A 26787-nucleotide genomic window follows, 5' to 3' on the forward strand; every position below is an offset into this window, starting at 1 on the left:
CAGATCCTAGTTCCTCTCTTTAAAATGTAGCTGGCAAAAGGCATCCTTGCTTCAAGTGGTGGAGAATTAAATAAACTTTTTATTTCTAAAGAATTTGGAAAAGTACCTGGCCTCTCTTCTTTATGCTCAGGAGCAAATGCATTATTAGCTGTGAGGTGGGTTCTGGGTGCTGCATACTGTACAGAGCTGGTGCTTTGTAAATCAAAGCTGGGGGCAGTGACCCCAGAATCCTGGACCACAGTCATTCGTTGCCTCCTTTGTGTTTCAAGAGAGGGTCTTATGCAGCTCAGGCTGGTCTTCCTCAAACTGACTATGTTACAGAGGATGAGCCTGACTGTTTAATCCCTCTGTTTCTACCTCACAAATGCTGAGGAGACTAAAAGCGTGTACCTCCTCAACATGTGATATGGGTCTGAGCTCTGAACACAAGGTTTGTGGTGCCAGGCTAGCACATTCCCAGCCTGAGTTACTACTTTCCTTTTAAACATTTTTCTCATTTTATTGAAAACATATTATTTTTTTGTATAATGGTGTTTTCGCCTACATGTGTATCTGTGCCCCATCACATACATGCCTGGTGCCCACAGAGGTCAGAAGAGGGCATTGTACTTCCTGGAATTGGAGTTTCAATTCTGATCCACCATGTGAGTCCTGGGAGTTGAACCCTGGTCCTCCACATGGGCAGCAGAGTGTTTTTAATTACTGAGCTGTCTCCCCAAGCCTCTAAATCACTTCTTAAAATGCAGGAATGTATATAAACCCACTGGCAACATATCCTCGGCAACCTCACTAAAACTGTGATATAACTCTAAATGTCACACAGGATGAGCAATGATAAATACTTACAAAGTTAAAAAAAAGAAAAAACAAAGAAAAAGAGAGTGACAGTTTACACACATACATAAAAGATAAATTTTTTTAAATGAGTCAAAATAAGTCCTATCTCCAAACTAAAAAGTTGTTTTGGGCTGGGGAATGGTTCCGTTGGTAAAGAACCTGGGAAAGCCTGACTGACTGAGGTTTGGATTCTCAGAACCTACATAAAAGGCTGGATGCAGGCTAGAGGGATGGCCCACTGGTTAAGAGTACCTGTTTCTTCTGCAGAGAACCTGGGTTGACTGTCTGTACTCACATGACTGTTCACAACAGGGTATCCGATGGCCTCTTCTGACCTCCTAACACACTTGCACACATGCAGATAAAACACATTAATAAACATTAATAAACTTCAAAAAACCAGAAAAAAAAGAAAAAAAAAAGAAAACAGAATAAAGAAAGAAAAATTTAAAACCTGGACACAGCCACATGCATGTGTGTGTGTGATTCCAGTGTTTACTCTCACTCTGGGACTGAGAAAGCACAGCCCTCCAGCAGTCAGGGCACATCTGCCTGGCAAACACCACTAAAAGTCAGCGATGTAGGAAAATCAGCACATGATCAAAATCTATGACACTGCCCTAAAGGGTTTTTCTCTTCAAAGACACAGGGTGCAATCTTATAAAATAACTTATATCAACATTTAATAACTTTATTAAGCCAGATGTTGTGGTGCATGTCTGTCACCTCAGCCCTCAGAAGCCTGAAGCAGGAGGATGACAAGTTTGATGACAGCTAGTATTAACATAGCAGAAACTTTCTCTAACAAACAAGGGTCTGAAGAGATGACTCAGTGGTTAGAGCACTGGCTGATTTCCCAGAGGACCAGAGTTTGGTTCCCAGCACCCACAAGGTCATGCATAACTATTAACTCCAGTTTTAGGGAATCTGGTAGCCCTCTTCTGGTCTCTGTGGGTACTGCATGCACATGTTGCACAGGCACTTGCAGGCAAAACACCCAAACCCACAAAAAGGTGGGAAAAAAAGTAAATTCATTAAATTGGGCATGTTGGTACATGCCTGTAAAATATAAACAAATGCAAATTGACAATGTGTTCAGCATGCAAAGTATACTCCTTAAATAACATAACACCATCACATGCTTTTAAACCACAGAGAAACTGGAGAGACAGTTCAATGTATAAGAGCACTTGCTGATTTTGCAAAGGACCTGGGTTTGATTCCCAGTATCCACACAGCTCTGGCTACAAGGGATATGGTGCTCTATTCTGACCTTTGTGGACACCAGAGATTGTCATGGGGCATATATGCAAAATAAAGCTATAGAAAAATATTTAGCTAAATAAAGTAAAACTCTCCCAGTAAAACTGTTTCCTTCTCCCTCTCTGTGGCTCTACCCTCTCAACTGTACTATACTGCTGCCCATGGACTCTACTGTATTCCTTTACCATTCTCTTCTTCCTGTACTGTCTTTCTCTCCCTTAAGTAGCTTCCTCTTACTCTCTCACCTCAGGAGTGTTTGGCATATCCTGTTCTCTAAGATCTTTCTCTGATATTTCACATTTTCTGCCATTCAATTAGACAACACTTTCAAACATGTGCACCTCCTTCTACTTAGTAAATGTACTTTCGTTGTTTGGGATTAGAGCAAATCCTAAAGGCTTGCTTGTATTCCAACCACAGTGAGGAAAGTTGTGTGCCTTGTGCTGGACCACACCCTAAGTCGGAACAGCCTTGAATATCCCTACACAATAGTTTAGTTTGGCAGAATTTCTTTCTGAACTGAAAACCAAGATTCACAAATAATAGTCTTCATTATGTAGATAGCTGTGCTATCTATTCTGACTTCTACCAAGAGTTGCATTGTGAACTTCTTTGATGATTGGTCAATGAAAAATCTGTCCTTTGCGAGACTGTATTCCTTAGTATTTGCAATCTAGAAATTTTGTGTGCATTATGAGTGGCAAAAATATGGTTCATAATGTCTCTATTCCTTGTATGGGAGAGAGCTTTACTATGTAGAACACGAGGAATATTTCCTAGTTTTCTTATATTCATTCATTCTTCACAAAAAAATGTCTTATTTCCGAAGTTCTCATGAAAATGTTATGTCTTATTCTTTTGTCCATATTTTCATTAGATTATTTTCTATGTAGGTTTTTGTGTAAAAAGGTGTCTAATCTTATATATACTGTGTGAAAATATATGTTTTACACTGTCAATACTTGTAGCCACTTTTCTGAATTTAACATTACAGTTGCCAGTTATTTTCTCTCAGGGCTTGAAAAATATGATTCCATGCTTTCCTGATTTTAAGCTATGGATAAATACTTCCCACACCCTTGGTCTTGCAAACTTTATATGCCTCAGTATGGGGGGAACGCCAGGGCCAAGAAGTGGGAGTGGATGGGTAGGGGAGTGGGGGGGGTGTCTGGGGGACTTTTGGGTTAGCATTTGAAATGTAAATTAAGAAAATACCTAATAAAAAAATAAAATAAAAAAGAAAAGAATAGGGATAAAGTCAAAGAATCTTAGATGATTCTTTTTTGTGTAATCTATAATCATATTAGATCAATGAGCTCAAATAATAAAGAGAAGAATATTGTTGAAGTCAAAAGTTTCATATTTTCAGTTGTGCCAGTAATAGATTCATGATTTATGTATCCATAAAAAATGAAGTGTTTGTATGATTCTTATACATCTTAATATGGTCATTTCCATTATAAAAATCATTTTACTTTATCACTTTTTTCACATCTGTCATTTAGTTATACATGTATGTCTAACGATTCTGAAGGGAAACCACTGTGTAAGTTATGAAATTATTATCTGTATTGATTTTTCATGTAGTCACAAACATTATATTAATGCTACCTATTGCTAACTTTTTATTTATATCATTAAATATTCTCAAATTAATTCTTCATTAAATAATCATTTAACTCTTCTTCATGTAAAATTCTTATAAAATCATATCACAAGGTATTTGATTCTATGTCTTGTTTGTAATTTTTTTTGTATACACTGACTTTACACTTCCTAACTGCTACAATAGAAAGAAACATATTTCTTTTAAGTCATTCTTGTATTTGTTGTTGTTTTTTTTTTTTAAAGATTTATTCATTTATTATATGTAAGTACACTGTAGCTGTCTTCAGACACTCCAGAAGAGGGAGTCAGATCTCGTTACGGATGGTTGTGAGTCACCATGTGGTTGCTGGGATTTGAACTCCTGACCTTCGGAAGAGCAGTCGGGTGCTCTTACCCACTGAGCCATCTCACCAGCCCCACATTTGGTGTTCTAACTCTCTTTCTTTCTTCTAGAAAGGATGCTCCATTGTATATAGGTCTTACAATCCAAACTGAGCATCTTAGACTAGCTGTTGACACCCAACTTCAGACAAGAGAGATACAGGGTTCCTATCTGAGCAAAACTGACAGTTGTAGAATTTGGAAGTACAGTTTTACTCACCATCACTTTACTATCTGTAAACTAGATGTAACACTGGAATTGTTCTTTTTATCAAAAAAGTGTTCATAAACATATATTCCTAGATGTAGACCTCAAATATATACATTATAATGTCTAAATGTATGCTGTGAGTCTGAGTCCATTAAGTCATCTACGTTTTACTGGGAGAAGTCAACACAATATGACTATGATAATTTTAGATGATACCATTTCTTAAAATGGACTCATAGTTCTCATGACCTAACATACTTCCTCTTCTTGATTAGGTTTCAGAATATGACATGAATTCTCTCTCTGAAAGGCAACCTTAAATCCAATCAGAATATGTTTTACTGTAATTGGTTTTTGTCTATTGCTTTCATTAAGCACCATGTTCAAGGAAACTAATAGAAGAAAAAAACTACTTTGGGTAAGGCTTCCAGAGGATAGCCATCAACCATGACAGGGAGGATTGATAGAACATAGCCATGTTGTTGAAGTAGAAAGGTGAAAGATCACATCATCAACCCCAGTCACTAAAGAGAAAGAGAGAATTAAGATGCCTTGGATCTATTCTTTTTTTCGCATAGCCAACCCCCAGTGTCATACTTTATTCAGTAATGTTCCAACAACTAAATTCCTCAAAACATTGTGACCCACTAAGGATCCAACTTTAAAAGATAAAAGTTTTATCCAATAGGAGAATCAGTCTTCTAATATCCTTGTACTTTTTAAATTGATTTTGATATCAATGTAGCAGACAAAGCTCCAATTTCTTGTATGGGATTCCTGTTCTTTTGTTTGTTTGTAAAACAGGGTTCCACACGGTAGTACTGACTTTCACATGTCCTGATATAGAGACCAGAATGGCTTTTAGGTCACATCCCTGAGAGCTAGGATGAAAGACCTTTCATTGAAGAGCTGATTTTTTTTTTTTGGTCTGAATGCTGTATCTTTATATATTGGCCAATGAGTTACCACCGGGCTTACAGAGTTCATTTCTTGTTTCATTTCAGATTGAGAATTCATTAGATTTTTATATCTCTGGATAAGATGTTCACATCCTGCATATGTATAATTATTCTCTTACCCACTTGTAGGAATTCTCTGGACTTTCATCAAGTTTGTTTTTGTCTTCTTTGAATTCCTGTGCTTGTTCCCTCTTTATGTCATTTGTCCACATTGAATGGGGTTCAGATTATATTTTCACTTTTGCCTCTTGAGTTTGTTTCATAATTCATTTTCTCATGGGAATTGGTATTGCATTAGTGATTTGGGGTAGGGAAATTTTATTAACATTGTCAAATTGCTTTAACTCCAGCCTCTCAATTTTCTTTTGCTGTGTGTCATTTAGGTCAGGTGGCAGGGGTTTCCATATCAGGTGTTGTGAATAAACTTTGAGACTCTAGGGTGGTGGGAGGAACTAGGTTACACTTACAGTCTAAATATATCATTACTTACTTTCAAGACTGCACATTGTCAAGATTCCTGGTATCATTTTGCTTTTAATGTTTATATATATATATAAATAATGTGATTTAGCATTGTCTATAATGGTGTTGTATTTATTTTATCTCTGAATCATTCAGACCTTGATGTGAAATTTCAAGAAGAATTCAATCTTTGTTCTTCACAGAGACCCTGGGAGAAGGACAACAACAAGAATGAGTGTGTCTCTGGTAAATACACCACAGGTCAGTGTCCTTTCCACATTTCTTTTTTAAAAAATCTCTTTTTATTCAAGTCCTCCAAAAGTTTTAATCTCTATATGTGGAATGGTATCTAAAGGGCTTATTTTCTGTGATCTATATCATTTGTAATAATGAGAATTTAATGTTTTTCCCTTTCATGCATATAATGGCTTTATATTTTAACTTGATTTTTATATTGTGAGGATATATAATTCCCTTGGACTAGAGACCTGCATGTCTCAAATAAGATTTATTAGAATGATGCTCAAAGAACAGATTGATGGATATTTTCTATGTTGAATAAGTTCTGTCCTTTTTTATTAGTGTGAAGTAAGGTCTCTTGTGCCACATAAATTGCATTTCAGGGATGGTCAGGTTTCTAAACACAAGTTTGTGAATGAGGATATAGAAATAAGTATAAATTCACATCACTAAAGAAGATATGAAAGAGTAGAATTTGTAGAAGGTAAAATTATAAGAGATCCACTGTCTTGCATCCTAATAGTAAATATATTATTAGCTCTCTAGTGTCACAGATGATGGAAGGAAAATATGTTTCTTTACCATTAGTGTGATTGTGAGCTGATACAGATTTCAGTATTCTGAAAACAATTTTTTCACACCTCATGTCACACAGTAATCACAGTTGACACCTGAAATCTATTTATCTCAAGAGAGATATTATCCCTGTGGAAAATTCACAATATATAGTTATTTATCCCTCCTTTTGGTTTCAGAAATAATTTTAAGTCCTGTTTTCTTCACCTTTGCATTTCATCACATGAACTATATTAGTAAAATTTTTCTAGAGAGGATAGCTATGGTGCTGTGCATAAACCACCAATTTTCAAAAATAAATGAAACTCCTTTCTCATTTTTTGTCTCCTTTTTCTTAGAAGGGAAAGGCTTGAATCAGTCTATGCTAATCCTCTTCAGTCAAGCTGTGCATTATATAGGGAAAACTGAAGGGTTGTGGCAATGTTCCTATTTTTCATTACGATACTATTTTCTTTAAGTACATAAGTGTATATCTGAAGGTTTTTACGTACACTGAATGATACATTATGCCCCTAAAACCACGAGTACAGCACCAAACCCTGGGGACTGAATTCAGACATAATAATGAGCTCCAATATATTTAGAGAGAATTAGATTAGTTTTTAAAGTAGAAACAACAAGTACCTTTACCCTTTAATAATGTGTTCATGGCGAAGGCTTGCATTTTTTGAGGTATATTGCAGTAAAGACAATACAATGTCTGTATATTTTAATTTTTATAAACAAAGGATGAATGACAGATCACACTTTTCTATAAAAAGTGTAATTTTGATATACATATGGTCAAATTCTGAAGAAAAAAAAGTTAAAATTAGAATACTGAAATTTTCAGTTAGGTTAATAAAATGAGGAATAATTTATTAAGTTTTAATGTATATTTAGTATAACTCTCCCTCAATTTAAAAACACAATTTGATCAAAAATTATTATACTTCATTGGAATGCATTGCCACATATGAAATTTGCTTATACATAAATATCTAATCATTTTATAGTGAAAGACCATATGGTATTAATGAAATTGTTATTAAGCATATTTATTTATGTCTCCACCGGAGCTAATTAAGAGTCATTGATGTGGCTCTGCAGTTAAGGTGTCTTCTTCTTGCAGAATTCAGATTCAGTTTTCTGTACCTGCCTGGGGACCTCTTTTCCTTCTAGAACTCTTTTTTCGAGAATATCTTTTACCCTTGCCTGCGTTTCTCATGTGCACAGAGTTACATGCCAGCAAAAACAACATTCCATATGAAATTAAAGTCAGTAAACATAATTTAAAAATTATAAATGATCTGGAAATATTGCATACGACACAAGAAACATCCAGGAAAGAGAATGAGAGCAAATGTGAAGCCTGAATGAGTTTCAGGATGGCTGACCCCTTATATCAACATTTTAAGAATTAGGAATGATCCCTATGTATGATAAAAATGTTTTGTATTTGTGGAACCCAGAGCTGGAGACTCTTATGTGTTCATTGTAATGTGGGAATAGATTTATCCTATCAATGCTGTATTTAGGTATTAACTTTTATGAGGAGGCACCGTAATTGTGAAGGAATTTATAATATAGGAAAACATTATTATCCAGCATCTCATCAACCAAGAAATCTGCTCCAGAAGGAAAGTGAATTGTATCAGATTCCACCATTTTTTAAAATATTTTATTTTTTTATTATATGTAAGTGCACTGTAGCTGTCTTCAGACACTCCAGAAGAAGGCATCAGATTTTGTTAAGGATGGTTGTGAGCCACTATGTGGTTAAATAATTTTAAAGTGTTCTAAAACTGTTCATTTCTATTTTATGGTTTTGAATACATTCTCATAAAATAATTTCCAAAAGCATTTGATTTTCTGTGTCATATGGAACGTTCAGTGTATGATGCCCTGATGTTGCAGTTCTAGTGTGTTTAAAGAAAAAACTAAGTCATTTAGTCCATCCATTATTTCTGCATTTTGTATTCTACCTGTTTCTTCTAGAACGTGTGCAGCATTGAACTTAGACCTCAGGTTGTCAAACGTACATGTTGTAATACAGATGTGAGACACAGCTACACATAAGACTAAGGTAGTGTCCATATTTGAACAAAGTGGACATTGTAAAATTTGAAAGCACATTTTTTTTTATCATAACTTGACTATCTCTAATGGGACACTGGGATTCTGTTTGATATCAACCCATATTTCATAAAGGTACATTACTGCATCTAGACATCAAAAGTACATGTTATGTTCTATAAATGTTTACTGCTTTTGAAATTACATCATGCATTCTCAGTGAAAAAGAAATATAAGGAAGTTTCGTTGAATAAAGTTAAAGTTCATTTCTCTTCAATATACGTTGCTTATATTTGCCTGAATGTATGCATATGTGCTATGTATTCCTTTTGTCAGTAGTGTTCAGAAGAGATCATTGGATTTTAAAGAACTGGGTTTAACAATCTACTGTTAATTGCCATGTGACTGCTTGGAATCAAATTTCATAATAGATGACATTAAAAGACAGTATACAATCGAAACTGCACATCAAAATTTTTGAAAAGAATGATGGTAGCAAATCTTTCATTTGCTGTGATCGTCTATGTAAATCACAGAAAATTCTTGAAGATGAGAGCCTATCTGTTTACTTTTCTTTTTTTTTTTATTTAGAGAGCCATTCTAAATGTGAGCATTATAGTAAGTCATTTTATAGATTGTCAGTGAAAGAGCAGCAATTCGTATCTTCAGACACATCTCAATAACACTTTCAGAAAACATTTGTCCTTCAATATTTTCCTTCCTTATCTACATTAAAAAAAGGATATCTTTTTGATGTTGTTGTTGTTGTTGTTATTGTTGCTGTTGTTGTTTTTGAGACAGGGTTTCTCTGTACAGCCCTGGCTATCCTATCCTGGAACTCACTCTGTTGACCAGGCTGGCCTCGAACTCAGAAATCCACCTGCCTCTGCCTCTCAAGTGCTGGGATTAAAGGCGTTTGCAAACACGTCCAGCCAAAAAGGATATCTTAATTACTTCTTTTTCTAAAGTAGAAAAGCATTTTTGTCCAGTATCAAGTAGGTAGTTTTCCATTACAGGGTCTGTTAACCTTCAAGGACGTGGCCTTGTACTTCTCACTGGAGGAATGGGAATGTCTCAGTTTTGCTCAGAGGACATTGTACATGGATGTGATGTTGGAGAATTACAACAATCTATTGTTTGTGGGTAAGAATGAAGTTCTTGTTGAATTCCTATTTGTTTCTCTGAGTTTTCCTACTATGTGTTTATGTAAATGCTCTGAGATGCCCAGAGACCCCTGAATGAGGGGAAATTCTAGTTAAAATCATAACTTTTTCATTGTGTTTCCTTCACATTTCTCTGCTTTCTTTGGAAAAGTAACCAGTGCTATATTCTCTGAGATCACTCCTTATCTCTTATCTAGCTTCAGTCAAGTTAAAAAAGTTCAAGTAAAAATTTAAATGTCCAGAACCAGAAATTATATTTCTATAAATATAATAGTTGCAATTGTAAAAATCTTACTATTGCTTTAAAATGTTCCCTTCTTTATGAATCTAAAAATATACAAGGTTTCAAGTGGATATAGAGCTGTTGGTTTTGGCAATTTTTTTTTTTTTAATTTAACATTTTGACATTTGATCTCTCTGTTTAGATCTGGGACAACATAATCTTTATCCTAGCATTTTTGATGTTGAAACAAGTCTATTTATTAGTGATTTCCTTGACACTATCGGCTATATCATAAATTTATACCTGACCAAGTTTATACCTGATTCAGTGTCACTCTGAACCAAATTGTAACCATAGAATTAGAGATATATTATTTAGAGTTCTACTTTCGGGAAATTCACTACAGATGGATCATTTATCTGTCCAGCTTACGCAAAGTACAATTTTCTTTTTTATTGGTCTTTATTTATTTACAAGTCAAATGTTATGCCCCTTCTTCATTTCCTGTCTGGAAACTTTATATCCCACCCCTCCCCCTGGCTTTTATGATGATGCTCCCACCACTGATCCACCTACTCCGACCTCATGCCCCTAGGATTCTCCTATGCTGGGATACTGAACCTTCACAGTACCAAGGGACTCCCCTCCTGTTGATGCCACAGAAGGCAATCCTCTGCTATATATAAAGCTGGAGCCATTTGTACTTCCATGTGTACTCTTTGTTTGGTGATTTGACACTTGAGTGCTTTGTGGGTCTTGATATTGTTGTTCCTCCTATACAGTTGCAAAGCCCTTCAGCATCTTCAGGCCTTCCCTTAGCTCCTTCATTGTGGTTCCCTTGCTCAGTCCAATGGTTGGCTGCAAGGATCTGCATCTCTTTGGTCCAGTCTTTGGATGGCCTTCCCTTCAGTCTCTTTTCCATTCTTTGTCCCTCTTTTTCCTTAAGACAGGAGCAATTCTGGGTTATTATATTTGAGGTGGCATGATATTTAATTTGAAAATAAAATTTAGCAGGCTATTATCATTTCCAGTCATTTGATATAGACCATATTTGAGGTTCTTCTGAGGATACATGTAATGATTCAAAGAGAGAGAGAGAGAGAGAGAGAGAGAGAGAGAGAGACCTCTCTTGAGAGTACGAATCCATAACCTCACTGATTATTGAGTCCCTTACTCCTTATATAAGTAATTCATGTCACCTCTAATTGCCCCGTGTTTTTGTTGTTGTTGTTTTGTATTGGTTTTTTTTTTTTTCCAGAAAATCATTGCATACATGGAAAGTATAGGAAGGTCTTGGATCAAGACAGCCAGTACATTGTCCATGAACACATGAATATTCAAGCTAAGTCTTCTAAATGGGACAAGCTCAGCAAGGTGATTCTTGAATCTCCCCAATGTACACCTTATAAAACCAATCACAGCTCTCTTCAATACTCGAACCAAAAAAGACTTAAGCCCAGGAACACTAAAGAAGTTTGCAAATACAATGACTCTGTAAACAGTGTGAGTTTGTTTTCTACCATTAGTCTCAATCAAGGAATCCACATGCAGAAGAAAAAACACAACCGAAATGCAGAATTTGAGAAGATTTTTGTTTCTAAACATAAAGTCATGGTGAAACAAAACAATACTGGAGTGAACCCTTACAAATGTAGTGAATTTGACAAATATCTTACCCAGGGAGAAAAATTTCAAAGTCAGCAGAGAATTTATCATGGAAAGAAACCTTACAAAAGTAGTAAAAGTGACAAATGCTTTACCCATCAGATCCATCTTAGTATTCATCAGGGAATTCATACAGAAAAGAAAGTTTACAAATGTAGTGAATGTGACAAATGCTTTACTACAAAAGGCAATCTGATAATTCATCAGAGAATTCATACAGGAGAGAAACCTTACAAATGTCGTGAATGTGACAAATGCTTTACTACAAAAGGCAATCTGATAATTCATCAGAGAATTCATACAGGAGAGAAACCTTACAAATGTAGTGAATGTGACAAATGCTTTACTACAAAAGGCAATCTGATAATTCATCAGAGAATTCATACAAGAGAGAAACCTTACAAATGTCGTGAATGTGACAAATGCTTTACTGAAAAAGGCAATCTGATTATTCATCAGAGAATTCATACAGGAGAGAAACCTTACAAATGCAGTGAATGTGACAAATGCTTTACTGAAAAAGGCAGTCTGAGAATTCATCAGAGAATTCATACAGGAGAGAAACCTTATAAATGTAGTGAATGTGACAAATGCTTTACTCAAAAATCTCATCGTAATATTCATCAGAAAATGCATACAGGAGAGAAACCTTACAAATGCAGTGAATGTGACAAATGCTTTACTGAAAAAGGCAGTCTGAGAATTCATCAGAGAATTCATACAGGAGAGAAACCTTATAAATGCAGTGAATGTGACAAATGCTTTACTGAAAAAGGCAGTCTGAGAATTCATCAGAGAATTCATACAGGAGAGAAACCTTACAAATGTAGTGAATGTGACAAATGGTTCACTAAAAAATCTCATCGTAATATTCATCAGAGAATTCATACAGGAGAGAACCCTTACAAATGCAGTGAATGTGACAAATGGTTTACCCACAAATCCCATCTTAAGTATCATCAGAGAATTCATACAGGAGAGAAACCTTACAAATGCAGTGTATGTGACAAATGCTTTACCGACAAATCCCATCTTAATAGTCATCAGAGAATTCATACAGGAGAGAAACCTTACAAATGCAGTGAATGTGACAAGTGCTTTACCCACAAATCCCATCTTAAGTATCATCAGAGAATTCATACAGGAGAGAAACCTTACAAATGCAGTGTATTTGACAAATGTTTTACTGAAAAAGGCATACTGAGAATTCATCAGAGAATTCATACAGGAGAGAAACCTTACAAATGTAGTGAATGTGACAAATGCTTTATCCGAAAATGCCATCTTAATATTCATCAGAGAATTCATACAGGAGAGAAACCTTATAAATGCAGCGAATGTGACAAATGCTTTACTAAAAAAAGCAGTCTGAAAATTCATCAGAGAATTCATACAGGAGAGAAACCTTACAAATGCAGTGAATGTGACAAATGTTTTACTGAAAAAGGCAGTCTGAGAATTCATCAGAGAATTCATACAGGAGAGAAACCTTACAAATGCAGTGAATGTGACAAATGCTTTACTGAAAAAGGCAGTCTGAGAATTCATCAGAGAATTCATACAGGAGAGAAACCTTACAAATGCAGTGAATGTGACAAATGCTTTACTTTCAAAGGCAGTCTGAGAATTCATCAGAGAATTCATACAGGAGAGAAACCTTATAAATGTAGTGAATGTGACAAATGCTTTATTCAAAAATCTCATCGTAATATTCATCAGAAAATGCATACAGGAGAGAAACCTTATAAATGCAGTGAATGTGAGAAATGCTTTACTAAAAACTATAATCTTAATATTCATCAGAAAGTTCATACAGGAGAGAAACCTTATAAATGCAGTGAATGTGACAAATGCTTTAGTCAAAATGGCAGTCTGAGAATTCATCAGAGAATTCATACAAGAGAAAAACCTTACAAATGCAGTGAATGTGACAAATGCTTTACCCACAAATCCCAACTTAATGATCATCAGAAAATTCATATAGGAGACAAACCTTAAAAATAATTTGTATGTGACAAAAACAATACTCACAATGTCAGTCTGAGAAATCATCAGTTATTTTATACATTAGAGAATCTTTATAAATGAAGTAAAGGAGACAATCCTTTACCAAGATATAATCTTAAAATTCATTAGAGAGTACTTAGAGAAGAGAAACTTTTCAAATATGTTGTAGGTATGAATCCTTTCCTTTTGGCCTATGTCCTAGAATGTAACAGTGAATACTTACAGGCTAGAAACTTAACTCATGCATTGTATGAAGAAATATCTTTGACTTCACTTCAGGATAGAGAGAACATCTAAGAACTTTTTAGGGGAAAGTATTTCTGTTGGGGAAAATGTGGAATATGTTTTATTCACGGTGTATTCTTGACCACACTTGAGGCTCCACACTAGAGAATTAATATGATTATGAAAATCCTGTCAAAACTTTCATGCAATGTTCACATCTTAGATAATGTCAACTATTTATGCTGGCAGAACCTCTGAAAATGTGAAAATGTAGAAAGCTTTTCATGACACCTTTTTACTTGTTCACCCTTAAATGTTACAAGATGAAGACAAGTTGGGAAGTCAGAAGATAGTATTGTGTAACACTTTCATTGAGACAGAAATAATCCATTTCAAAAAGGAAACTATTTAAGGTCTTTAATATAATCCCAAAAATATCTAATAAAACTGATAACATTTTGAATATTTAATTTAAATGAACCAATTAAGAAAAGTTATAATACTTAAAAGAGTATCTGGCAAACTGAGCCACCCAGACAGCATATTCTTTATCATATAAATATGCTTACAGATGTGAAGTGTGCTTCGAGTATCCAGTAATCATAATTCTTCTCAATTGCTTGCTTCACCTTATAAGATAACAGGTGACTGAGTCTTTTGTGATTTGGTTAACAACTCCTTTCCTATTGTCCTGTAACTAACTCCAATAAAGCTGAAAGATTCAACAAGTTTGCTTTGGTTGTTTTCAATTTGCCCATTGTGTTACTCAGATCAATATATGTTGCATCTTCCCAGGAAATGCCTCACATAAAACATATGGGGAAGTCATGAATATTTTTGCAAACCTGTATCATAAACTTAATAGTAGTGATTTTCAACTGGTGGATAACAATCCCTTTGAGATGTAATGACCCTGTCACAGTGGTTGCTTAAAAGCATAGGAAAACACGTATTTCCAATTGTCTTAAAACTGAGAAATCATTCATTGAACTGCAGGGTAGTCTGCCCACCTATAAATATTTTGTATTCAATGTCAGTGTTTAGCATTAAAAAAGTTAGAAACACTGTTTTACTTATGGTGATTTGTGTTAAATAAAATAGGTAAGATTCAGTTCAATGTTCCAGGCAAGTATTACTAGGTTAAGATAAAAAGAAACAGAAAATATGTAGAAGCTTTCAGAGCCTCAGCAACAAGTCTGCTCTCTCTCTTGAGTTCAAGGAAGTATGAGGGAATAATCTACAAAAATAAATGAAAACATGGCTTCATAGATTTCAAGGATACCTATCCAGACTTTGCTGTGTCTCTGCATGGTTCTGAAGTCATGAATTCCCATTTATTGAACAAAAGTCCTATACGTCTCAGAAAAACGCTGCCCATTGACACATATTACAAGACATTGTGGTGTCTGGTCCTGTTGTGTCTTAATGATCCACTCTACCATAAGGAATGAAATAGATTTCCATTCTTTCTTAAATCATCTACAGAATGCTAATATTTTACACATCTCAGAATATACATTCTGAACCAAAACTCAACAATTTACTATTAAGTATTATCTTCATCTTAATTTCATGTATGAGTTCATTTATACAAATATGCATCTGTAATTCTTAGAGAAAAATTGTTTTTATAGTAGATGAGGTGCATACTCATGAACAGTTTACAAATCAAACCATCCTGGAAATACACTGGGAAGTACTGAAAGAAATACTTTTACTCCAAGTTCAAGTATTATATTAGAATATTTATCCTCAATTCAGGAAGTTTCAGTAAATTAGGATCTAAGAAAAAATCAAATGGTACAAGGAACAAATCCATATCACTCCATATATTTTCCTTGAGTTTAAAAAAAAACACAAGGAAATTGTTCAACTTGTGTGAAACTACTGAATGATAACATTTCATTGGTCTCAATATTGCAATTCGATGAAACAGGACCTCCTCGTTAGTAGAATCTACGTACGAGAAGAAGGAATAGTGGCCCAAGAGATCAAATGACTCAGACAGCTGGGGCATTACTAGCTCTGCACTGCCACCCTAGGGACAGACAGAGCCCTAGTATGGGAAATATTTATTTTAGGAGAATTTTCTTGTCTCCAAGAGAACTTCCTGTTCCTCTTACAAAGCACAAGGTACTTTGTGTACATATTCTGTTCCACACTCGATGCCCACTGCTGCAATCTCTACCTAAGTTGAGAAGTCCTGCAGAGTAACTTCAGTCAATGTCAAATGGTAACAACTACTAAGGCAAAGAGTGGCCATGAATTTGAAAGCACTGTGTATTTAATGCAAGGTAAATGAAAAAGAAATGAAATAACATCTGATTGGCTCTCCCGGAAGGCCCGCCCCCTTTTCATCTCGCCGCCCGCCTCCTTCAGCGCGCCCACAGTGGCTGGCAGAACCGAGTGTGCAGGCAAGGCATTGCCTCTCTTTGCTGGTTTCCCGCCCTCCCTCCTTCCCTCCTAGTCCTCCCTCCCCTCCTCAGGCCCGCGCGTCTTCCTCCTTCAGGTGCCATCCTTAGCTGAGCGCTCGCCGGGGCGCGCCTTCCTTGTCCCTCAGGCAGCGGGGCGGGCGCGACCCTGCTCCACTCTCGCGGTTCCCGGCAAGGAGCGTAGCACCAGAGCACGGGGGAGCCGGCCGCCCTGCCGCCCGCGCCTCGGCGACCCCGCGGGGCTGAGGCGACCCCGCACCCGGCTGCCTGAAAGCTCGGCCGGCCTCGACCCAGAACTCGGAGCCGCGAGCGCCGCGCCCTCCGCGGGCCCCACCCATCCGGACCGCGGCCTTGGCCTAGACCTAGGAGCGCACCCTGGAAGACTTCTTCGCCCAGAGGGACAAGAAGAAGAAGGAACTGAGCAGTCGGGCGGCCGCGAGCGGCACGGGCGGGAGCAGCGCGGCGGCGAGCTCCAGGCCGGGCGATGGCGGGAGCTGGGGCTCTGGTGCTAGGTCCTGAGATGGCGGGAGTGTGGGCCCCGCCTGCAAGGCTATAACGAAGGATGGAAATGAGTGGAAAGAATTTGAGCAAGGAGAGGTTGATTACAGCGGATTAAGAGTTCAGGCAATGCAAATGAGTGAAAAGGAAGATGATGATAAAGAGAAGAGAGAAGATCCAGGAGATAATTGGGAAGAAGGTGGAGGTGGCAGTGGAACAGAAAAATCTTCAGGTCCCTGGAATAAAACCATTCAGGTACAAGCGCCTCCTGCTCCAGTAACAGTTACAGAAACCCCGGAGCCAGCAATGCCCAGTGGTGTATTTAGGCCTCCTGGGGCAAGGCTAACCACAACAAGGAAAATGCCACAAGGACCACCGGAAATATACAGTGACACACAGTTCCCATCCCTGCAGTCCACTGCCAAGCATGTAGAGAGCCGGAAGGATAAAGAAATGGAGAAGAGCTTTGAAGTAGTAAGACACAAAAATAGAGATAGGGAGGAGGTTTCAAAAAACCAGGCCCTTAAACTTCAGCTAGACAACCAGTATGCTGTGCTTGAGAATCAGAAGTACAGCCACACACATTACAGCTAAGGAATGGTCTTTGCTAAGCCTTCCAAGGTAACTAGACCACAGCTAACCACCAAGAATAGCCATTCATCGTTTTGATTTCTGGATCTAAAGTGACTAATTGAAGACCTCAAGTCCAGTGACTGTCCCTGTTGCACTATGGAAGTTCAAGAGTCACGACTGATCTTGATGTGTGTTGGATTTAGGGGTGTTTCATTGTCTTAAATATTTGTGAATTAGATTCAACAGTGTTTCCACAGTTGCTCTGCGTATAAAACCAAACCTGCAGCCAGTGGACATTCAAACATCTTTATGTTCAGATACTGAGTCTTCGCAAGGTTGACTACCTCAGATTTGCTGCCCTTAGTTGTAGATTTCATGTGGATAACATCTATATAAGGTTACAGCTACTAGTGTCTGTGTGAACCTTGAAACCAACTCTACTGGATTCCTGTCAGAAAGCCTTCAGAAGTCAGCCATCTGGGTTCTGATCCGCTGTAAATGATGAAGAGGTAAGTGACCCTAATTAACCTGTTCTGTGCCCCATCCTAAGGCATACTCTGTAGGCTGTGGCTATGTTAGACTCCCTGGAACAAGTCTCTGTCAGAAATGATGTGTTTGGATCATCTGTTGTGGGGCTTATGATTTATAATTTAAGTTTTTAGTTGTATGAGGTAACTGTGGATTTAATTCAACCAAACTCGGTTCCACCAAATGGGGGATAGTCTTATTTCTTTGAATAATTTTTCATTCAGATAATGCTTGTTGGGTTCCACATTAAGGCCTTGCTTTGACTTGGAATAAGTTCTTTAAGGGCATATTATGTGGAGAAATAGTCTGAAAGAAGCATTGGAATTGTGAAGTGCCCTATGAATTTGCCAATTCTTAGGTGGAACCAGATAGCCTTTGATGCATATAAAGGACAGCGGATCCGCTGCACTCCAGGTGCTGCTCAAGCCTCCTAATCAGGTCTAATTGAACTGCTGTGGACAGAGTATGGTGTCTGCTCACTGCTGTGGACTGAGTGTGGCCACTGCTCACTGCTGTGGACAGAGTGCTGCGTCTGCTCAGGAGGAGAGGGTTTCACTGACCTGGCTTTTAACAGTTCAAAGCAACAGGAGCAAAACACCCAAGTTGCGCAAGAATCTGGCATGGTGTCTGATAAATCCTTGTGTGTGCCCCAAATGTGAAGGTTATGGAGTATTCTATAGGTTCATTCATTGTTTAGCCAGCTCTTGACATTCACCTTCGCAATATGTTTGGTAATAACTTGGAGACACAGGAGAATAGCCAGTAATGTACCATTTCTGTTGTTCGTAATTTCAATTTAACTATCTAGTAGTACTTGGCTCTTAGAAGAGGTTACTGCTAAATTTCTTTCTACCTAGTGAACTAGCCTGTCGGTTACCTACTCTGTCACTACATATAGTTCAGTACACATACTCTATGCTGGCATATGACTATGTGATATGATAGTAGTGCCTGGGTTTCTCTCTGTAAACGAATCCCTTTGCCAAACACAGTTCAGCCTTGCTCACTACTGACAGGAGTAGAACAGGAAATGTATGTTTTCCCAGCTTGAGAGCATGTTTAGTGGATTTAGGGCAGCAGTGTGGGAAGCAGGAGGTGGAGGCCAGTGTCTCCTACAAGACTGTATGCCACTTCTGGGCAATAGTGTTGGCATGATCTGAACCAGCCAGGAGGAGGTGGGGTGATTAGAGACTTGAGATTCTTAGTTAAACTGAAGAGTTCATTTGGGCACCAGAAACCTTAACAAATAATCTAACACCTTGAGCCACAAACTTCCCTTAAAGTATTCTTTACCCCAGTGTGACACACAAACACACATTCTGTTTGGGTTTATGGTTTAAGACGTGACCAGAAACAAGATGAGGTTTGTTTAATGGCATACTGTACTGGAATGCTGAAGACCTGCAGTAGATGTAAATTCCAAGTCTTGTTATTTTTTAAGATTGTGAAATTATCAAAATGCATATGAATCAAGTTTTAATACACTGTCTGGGTGGATGAGGCTGTCCATTGCACCATTTCTTTCTTTGGATTCTCAGGCATGGTTCCTACAGTGTAAGAACTCTGTAACATTTAACAATGAATAAACAGTAAACCTATGTGGAAAAAAAAAGAAACGAAATAAAAAGGAAAGGATATGGCTTTTCCTAAGTATGGTGAAGTAGAATGTTTCTTATCAAAAGAAAGAAAATAGCCAGACACAGAAACAGTCTACATTGGACAAAACCATGAGCCTCATGAGGAGAGGGAGGAGGCCAAGCAAAACCAAGAGGCCAGGAGGGTAAATGATCAGTAAATGACCAGGTAGCCAAATGGATGCATTACATGAGGAAGAGCAGCTGGGAGGACGTTTGCCCAGCCTCTGTGCTAGGGGTCTGGAAAGGACAGCAATGCACTGTAATAGGTAGGGATAGAGGACTGTTTGGAGAACCTGGAACCAAGGACTGATTTGATTTGTTAATTAGGCACCTTGGTGTTTTGTTCCAGGGTTTAATATTCAAGATTAGGGAGGACTGAAGAGATTGAAATGATTTAATTGTAATCTCAAAAGTTATTTTAACAAAATGAACTTGTTCTTTTATTTCTTCTCTGCCTAAGTTATCAATGGAGGTAGAAGGAGGGAGGAACTTAAGTGGGAGAAGTGAGAGGGAGGGAAAATGGGGAGCAGAATGAGTTATGGGTAGGAGACAATAGAGAGCCCAGAGGGCCAGAAGAATGAATGGAAATATGGAGCAGTAGAATTTGGAGATTGGAGAGAAACCTCTAGAAAGTCTTATAAACCTGGCGTGTGAGAGGTTTCCTAGATCCTGCCATGTCTCCATATTGATGATAATGGACTGAACCTGTTAGCCATCCCCATTGAAATGTTCTTTTGTCCTTATAAGAGTTGCCTTGGTCACCTTTCTGTTCACAACACTAAAACCTATGACAGCAATTCTTAATTATAGAGCTTGATGAAAGGTTGAGCTACAGGAGATGTTGCTCTAAACAGACACATGTATGAAAGTAGCTGATCAAAGGAATGAAATTTTTCATGACTGGGAAACATTAGGAATAGATACAAGTAAAAGGTCAAATCAGAGATGCATAAAGATAACAAAATTGAAAGATCAATACCAAGACAATATAATTGAAAAATCCCCAAGGTACAACAACTTAGTTTTGGTAGGAACTTTTCCCTCAAGAATTTGAGAAGTTTAATCATGAGAAAAAGCAATGTAATTGTAACAGGGGGCACAGACTGTGATCAAGGTGACCTGAGCCACCACAGCTTATCTCAGAAACATTTTTGGTTTTTGTTTTTGTTTTTTTGTTTTTTGAGAAAGGGTTTCTCTGTGTAGCCCTGGCTATCCTGGAACTCACTCTGTAGACCAGGTTGGCCTCGAACTCAGAAATCCGCCTGCCTCTGCCTCCCGCATGCTGGGATTAAAGGTGTGTGCCACCATGCCTGGCAAATTTTATTTCATTTTTTTTTATGAGTACACTGAAGCTGTCTTCAGACACACCGGAAGAGGGCATCAGATCCCTTTACAGATGGTTGTGAGCCACCATGTGGTTGCTGGGAGTTGAACTCGGGACCTCTGGAAGAGCAGTCTGTGCTCTTAACCACTGAGCCATCTCTCCAGACCCCCAGAAACATTTTTGTAAATATTTCTTTTTTTAAAAGGGCTGCAGATAAAGCTGATGGAAATAATATACGTTGCCAGAGTGAAATCACTCCATACACAAGCATAAGATGAATTAAGAAAAGTTGCTTTAGTGACTGTGTGCATTCATGACAGGTTAATTATCAGACTAATCAGCCTAGCATAAATCTGAATTCAACATATGCTGTCAGTCTTAAGTTTCTTTTAGGTTGAGTTCCCAGATTATGCTTTGAACAAGTTAAATATGGACTGGAGAATGCATATCTAGGCTCTTAGGTAGATGGAAGGTTTACATAATACAGATATTATAAGACTCATTTCTTACATAACCATTTTCCTAAAAAAAAACCCCACAAAGATAACAGTATATAATTTTCATTTGTACCTAAGATTTAGTATTGAAATTGTTTTGTTTTCCTCCATGTTGGGATGACCATATGTTTGTAAAAAAGACAATATTTTGATGTAATTCCTAACCATTTTTGAACATCTGTTAGAAGGCTCAGAGTGAAATGTCTATAGGGTGCAAATCGAACAACCTGACCTTGATCACTATATAATATATATATTTCCTCCCATGAATATTTTGTTCCCCAATCTAGGTAGGACTAAAGCATCCACACTTTGATCTTCCTTATTCTTGAGCTTCATGTGTCCTGCAAATTATATCTTGGTTATTCTGAGCTGTGGAGCAGAGAATGACAGAAAAGCCATCCAGACACTGACCCACCTGGGAATCCATCCCATATACAGACATCAAACCCAGATACTAATGTAGATGCCAAGAAGTGCTTGCTGAGAGTAGCCTGACATATCTCTCTCCTGAGAGGCTCTGCCAAAGCCTGACAAATATGGAGGTGGATGCTTGAAGCCACCCATTGGACTGAGCTTGGGTTCCCGATGGAGGAGCTAGAGACAAGACTCAAGGAGCTGAAGGGGTTTGCAACCTATAGGAAGAACAACAATATCAACCAACCAGACCACCTAGAGCTTACAGGGACTAAACCACCATCCAAAGAGTACACATGGAAGGATCCAAGGCTCCATCTGCCTACATAGCAGAGGATGGCCTTATCAGGTATCAATGAGAGGAGAGGCCCTTGGTCCTGTGAAGGCTCCATACCCCAGTGTAGGGGAATGTCTGGGAGGGGAGGCAGGAGTAGATGTGTGTGGGAGCACCTGTACAGAAGCACAGGGAGGGAGGATGGGATAGGGGGCTTCCAGAGGTGAAAACCAGGAAAGGGGATTACATGAAATATAAATAAATAAAATATCAGCATCAACCAACTTTAGCCACTGTGAAAATTCTCTTGCAATCATTTGCGGTTCTGAGAACGAAACAACTATTTAGACTTAAGTATGAACTAATACACTGAAAAATGTATTTGAAGCATAAAAAAATATCCAAAGTAGATTCCACAAAGTTGTGTTCCAATTTGCACATATCTCTCCTGGCCTAAATCCTTGTTAAAATACACACATACACCATACACACACACACACACTTAATCATGAATGCATTCATTCCTATTAAGGTTTCTTAAAGCCTAGCTACAGAATTTCTCTTCAGCATGAATTTGTTCATGTAACAGATACCAAGCAACAAGGCTTCAAGTCAGAAAAGTCAATCCTTCCTCAAGAGTGGCATCATAATTTTTGAATAGATTGTTGACCCTTATCAGACTCGTTTCTTCAGAATCAATAATCTTGTGTGACTGGATATAAGTGTGTTACATAAGAATATTAGCAAATCCTTTATAGACATATATTCCCCTCAGTATGCATTTTTTTCAGATGCTCAAAACTACAGTAATATGCAAAATATCTAAGAGGTTCATTATGCACTAAAGTTTGTACTCTTGTGTAAAGGTATCAGGAGGTACAATTCAGGTACAGGTTCAGCTCTTTATTGGACAAGTTAACAAAAGCAATTTAGTCAAAAAGACCAAAGCCCCTGTCATCTTTGGACTCCTCGGCCTCTTCCTTCTTTGCTTCCACTTTCTTCTCCTCAGCTGGGGCGGCAGCAGTGGATGGAGCAGGACCATCAGAAGGTGCAGCTCCAGCAGCTTGAGTGGGCCCAGCAGCCCCAACATTGCAGATTAGGCTACCAGTGTTGACATTGGCCAGAGCCTTTGCAAACGAGCCAGGCCAGAAAGGTTCAATGCTGACACCAGCTGCTTTAATGAGGGCATTGATCTTAACTTCCGTGACCATCATCTCATTGTCCTGCAGGATGAGGGCAAAGTAGATGCAGGCGAGCTCGGAGCCGGACACCATGTTATGGATTGCTGGCACGATGCTAGTCGTTGGATGAAGTGAGGGCCTCACCCCAGTGCGGCATTAGCAAACTGAACACATTAACAGGGTTTGTCTGTAGACATCCCAATGGCTATCTTAGGAAGCTGACAGTGACCTATGGGGACCTGTGCTGTCCCATGCCCATGTATGCTTCACCCTTGCAGTGCCTTCCTGGCTGTGTTAAATCACAAGTGCTGTGGACTGGACTCAGCCCCTCAACTCGCAGGGGCCCCTTAACTGTCGGGAGAATCAGGGTCCTGGTACACAGGCATGAAGGAGTCAGAGGGGTGGCAAACAGATACAAACACAGGAGAGTGTTGATCTGAATGTAATTTCTCAAAGGAAGCATCAGACTTACGATACAGAAGAAAATAAGGAAGTTAGGTGACACATCACCCAAGGTACGTTGAGGTTACCCGATGCTTAATGACTCTTTACACAAAACAGAAGAATGCATACATAAAGAATGACAGGAACTAAGTAATGTAACAACTGAGACAAAGTCATCTCTATCTAAGGTCAGCTATATACCTAAAAGCCAGTTGTGAGGTCATTATGTTCCCAAGGCAAGTCGTTTCTTGCCCAAGCCATAGTTCTAATTCTGATTTATTGTTTAGCCCACCACCAGCCAGCTCTTAGTAAATACCTAACTATGCTAAGCTTCTGAGCTGGTGAAAGTATGTGCTAGGGAGTTCTGCTCTAGCTAACCTTCTCATGAATAATGCAATACTCTAGTTCCTCCTTAAACCACATCCCTACCTACTTCCAAAACCATTGTAAATTCTTGTAAATGTGAGTGACTGGGTTCTTATTCTAAAGGTGATTTTGTTGGGGACTTTCTTCTATTAAGTAATGTAGTCTGCCATATATAACTATAATAAGAATTCTAAACTTAATTTGCTAAGCTTGAGATTTATAACTCTATTTAGTAGATAGTAATGCCTGATTTCTTTCACTATCTCTTTTTCAAAACTGGAGGCAATCTGTCTTAATCTGTAACATTCTTATGAAATCCCAAGTCCAGGGCCGGCTCAAGGGCTGGCTAGGACATTGGTGAAGGCCAGGAAGCAAAGTTCAACCTAATTTAGGTATTTGACAAATCATTCCTTGGAGGCACTGATAATAAAACAATACTGAAAGAAAGCACACAGACCCATTCACCTATAAACACAAGTTTATAGGAACATCATGCTATGTGATGCCAAGGCTCCAGGAGACTAATTTTCCATGAAACTTTTTGCCTCAGGAATTCATCCAAGCTTTTGGGCTCGCCACACAGATTTCACTGGAGTGGCTATGGCATACCAGCACCTGGATCTGTAAGGTTCTGCAAAGAAAGGCTTTCCACGTTCACTCTTCTGCCTCACCAGTCTTGATTTCTGAACTTATAAATTTGACCATAAGCTACTTGTGAAGTGAAAGATGTTTAATGGAACAGAGGAATGAGGGCTGGTTATGACTCAAAAGTTAATAGCAGGAGTGGGTGTCGGGGGGTGGGTGTGCAAGGGACATAGCTCAGCGCTTAAGAGTGCTGACTGCTCTTACAAAAACCCTGAGTTCAATTCCCAGCAACCATATGGTGGCTCACCACCATCTGTAATGGAATCCAATGCCCTCTTCAGGTGTGTCTGAAGAGAGCTACAGTGTACTCATATACATAAATACAAAATTAAAAAAAAAAAGTTAAGAGCACTGGCCTGCTCTTGCAGAAGACTCAAAATCGATTCCAAGCATCAACATGGTGGCTCCCAAACATCTGCAGGGACCTGATTCCCTCTCCTAACTTCTGAGGGCACCAGAAAATAAGTTTGCAGGTTGGCAAAATGTTCACACTTGACAATAGACCAGAGATAGAAATTTGAAAATGGCCAGAAACATAATAATGACACTAATATAATAAATCTTGAAAAATAATAAAGGCTGAGAGGGGAGTCATCACTTCAGGCTCATTTATGAAAGGGGATACCTGCAGCAGATACCCTCAACAAACTCCATGGCATATTTTCTTACATCACACCAAGAAAACAATATCAGACTTGGCCATGCGTCCCCTAAGAGTTTGACATTGGGCATCAGGGACAGAATGCTCAATACCACAAATGTGTCTGCTTCAGAGCTCTGTCAAGTAAGCTCAGTCAGCGCTTACCTACATACACATCCCATGAGGGATGGGAACACAAAGTAGACTGTTCTCAACTTTGAAATGTCATGTCTTGGAGAGCTGCAGCCGGAGAGCCTGGTTCAAAGGCAACATACTTAGTAATGCTTGTGGTCTTAGACAAACTCATCTGTCCTTCCACATACATGTATGGAGTACTGGTGTGTCCCAAGCACTGAACTAGCCAGGGCACTAGGGAGAGAAATGGTCAAGATCACCATTCCCAAAAGCACGCAGCTGACATGCTCTCTGAAATAGTTTCCCCACCTGGGATGGGATGGTGAGACAAGAAGCCAAGGACAGGTGGCCCTAAAGATCCCAGGAGAAGTTGGTACACTGTCAGTTCACTGAGAGTGAGCTACTGCCACCTCACAAGACATCTCCAATCTTGTCACCACAGCAGACTCAGTACCATTGCAAAAACAACCTCAGAATAAGTCTCCAGAATAAGCCTTGCTTAACCCCAAAATAATCTGAAGTGTGAGGGAATTGAATAACAACTTATGTAAGTAGATACATATTTCCCACAGAATATTAAATTTAAGGACATACATTAACATTTTAAAAAATTACATTTATTGTTGGGTATAGTGGCTCATGTGTTTAATTTCCGCACACAAGAGGCAGAGGCAGTTGGATTTCTGAGTTCCAGGCCAGCCTTGTCCATAGAGTTCTAGGACAGCCAGGGACAAGTAGTAAGATGCTGTCTTGAAAAAAAATAATCAAAACAAAACAAAAAAATAACTGAATTTTGAAAAATCTATTTGTGGAGGGGGAACACAGCTTACAGGATGCCATTTTTTCCTTCCTCCTGGGATCAAGGATCCAGCTGGGGAGTAGGTGCTTTTATCTACCAAACCATCTTGATGGTTCAGGAAAACATATTTTTAAACATGCTATATATGATTTCACTGTACACATGGAAACAGCAGACATTCCATACAAGACTCTGAACCAAGCACTGCTTTAATCCTTTGGATGATGTTTTTATTTTGTTTTTATTTTAATTATTATTACTGAGGGTGGGGCTTAGGGTGGAGCTTGCAACCCACAGCCTTATGCATGGTAGACAGGTGCTCTACCACTGAGCAACATCCCCAGTCTTCAAGAGTGAATTTAAGCTCTTCAACTCATATAGACAAACAAATATGCCCAAGCCTTAGGAAGGGCATTGGAATTCTTCTCTTTACAGATGATGAAACTGAGGGGTAAAGCTGACCTTGGTGGTGCATGTCTTTAATCCCAGTGCTCAGGTGGAGGGTGCATCTTTGAGTTCAAG

General features: G+C 38.4%; 3 protein-coding genes and 1 pseudogene across 6 annotated transcripts in view; 2 read left to right on the plus strand and 2 right to left on the minus strand.

The window, feature by feature from the left end:
• Positions 1-13641, plus strand: part of LOC147004110 (uncharacterized) — a 76371-nt gene extending 62730 nt beyond the window's left edge. The window contains exons 1-7 of one of the 2 annotated variants that reach the window (XM_085838624.1): positions 5929-5982; positions 9609-9735; positions 11237-11779; positions 12032-12488; positions 12642-12764; positions 12849-13449; positions 13533-13568. In XM_085838624.1, the coding sequence (XP_085694750.1) occupies positions 5953-5982; positions 9609-9735; positions 11237-11779; positions 12032-12488; positions 12642-12764; positions 12849-13449; positions 13533-13568 (1917 nt within the window). In that variant the 5' untranslated portion in view covers positions 5929-5952. Of the gene's footprint in view, positions 1-5924; positions 5983-9608; positions 9736-11236 lie in introns of those variants that run through there. The other variant, XM_085838623.1, reaches the window with a different exon arrangement.
• LOC147004104 (uncharacterized) overlaps positions 1-26787 on the minus strand; it is a 522844-nt gene that overhangs the window by 226167 nt on the left and 269890 nt on the right. The gene's annotated exons all lie outside the window — the stretch shown is intronic.
• On the plus strand, positions 16885-17433 carry LOC110287746 (protein CDV3 pseudogene; annotated as a pseudogene).
• LOC147004112 (large ribosomal subunit protein P1-like) lies at positions 22985-23329 on the minus strand. 3 transcript variants are annotated; one of them, XM_085838687.1, is made up of 2 exons: positions 23255-23329; positions 22985-23182 (listed from the first exon to the last, which is right to left on the minus strand). In XM_085838687.1, the coding sequence occupies exons 1-2, from the start codon at positions 23327-23329 to the stop codon at positions 22985-22987; spliced, it is 273 nt and encodes a 90-aa protein (XP_085694813.1). The 3 variants fall into 3 exon arrangements, with proteins under 3 accessions (XP_085694813.1, XP_085694812.1, XP_085694811.1); XM_085838686.1 differs by having other exon boundaries at positions 22985-23088; positions 23155-23329; XM_085838685.1 differs by having other exon boundaries at positions 22985-23329.

This window comes from Mus caroli, unplaced genomic scaffold (genome assembly GCF_978045245.1).
Source record: "Mus caroli unplaced genomic scaffold, Mus_caroli_1 scaffold_6, whole genome shotgun sequence".
NCBI classification, from domain to species: Eukaryota; Metazoa; Chordata; class Mammalia; order Rodentia; family Muridae; genus Mus; species Mus caroli.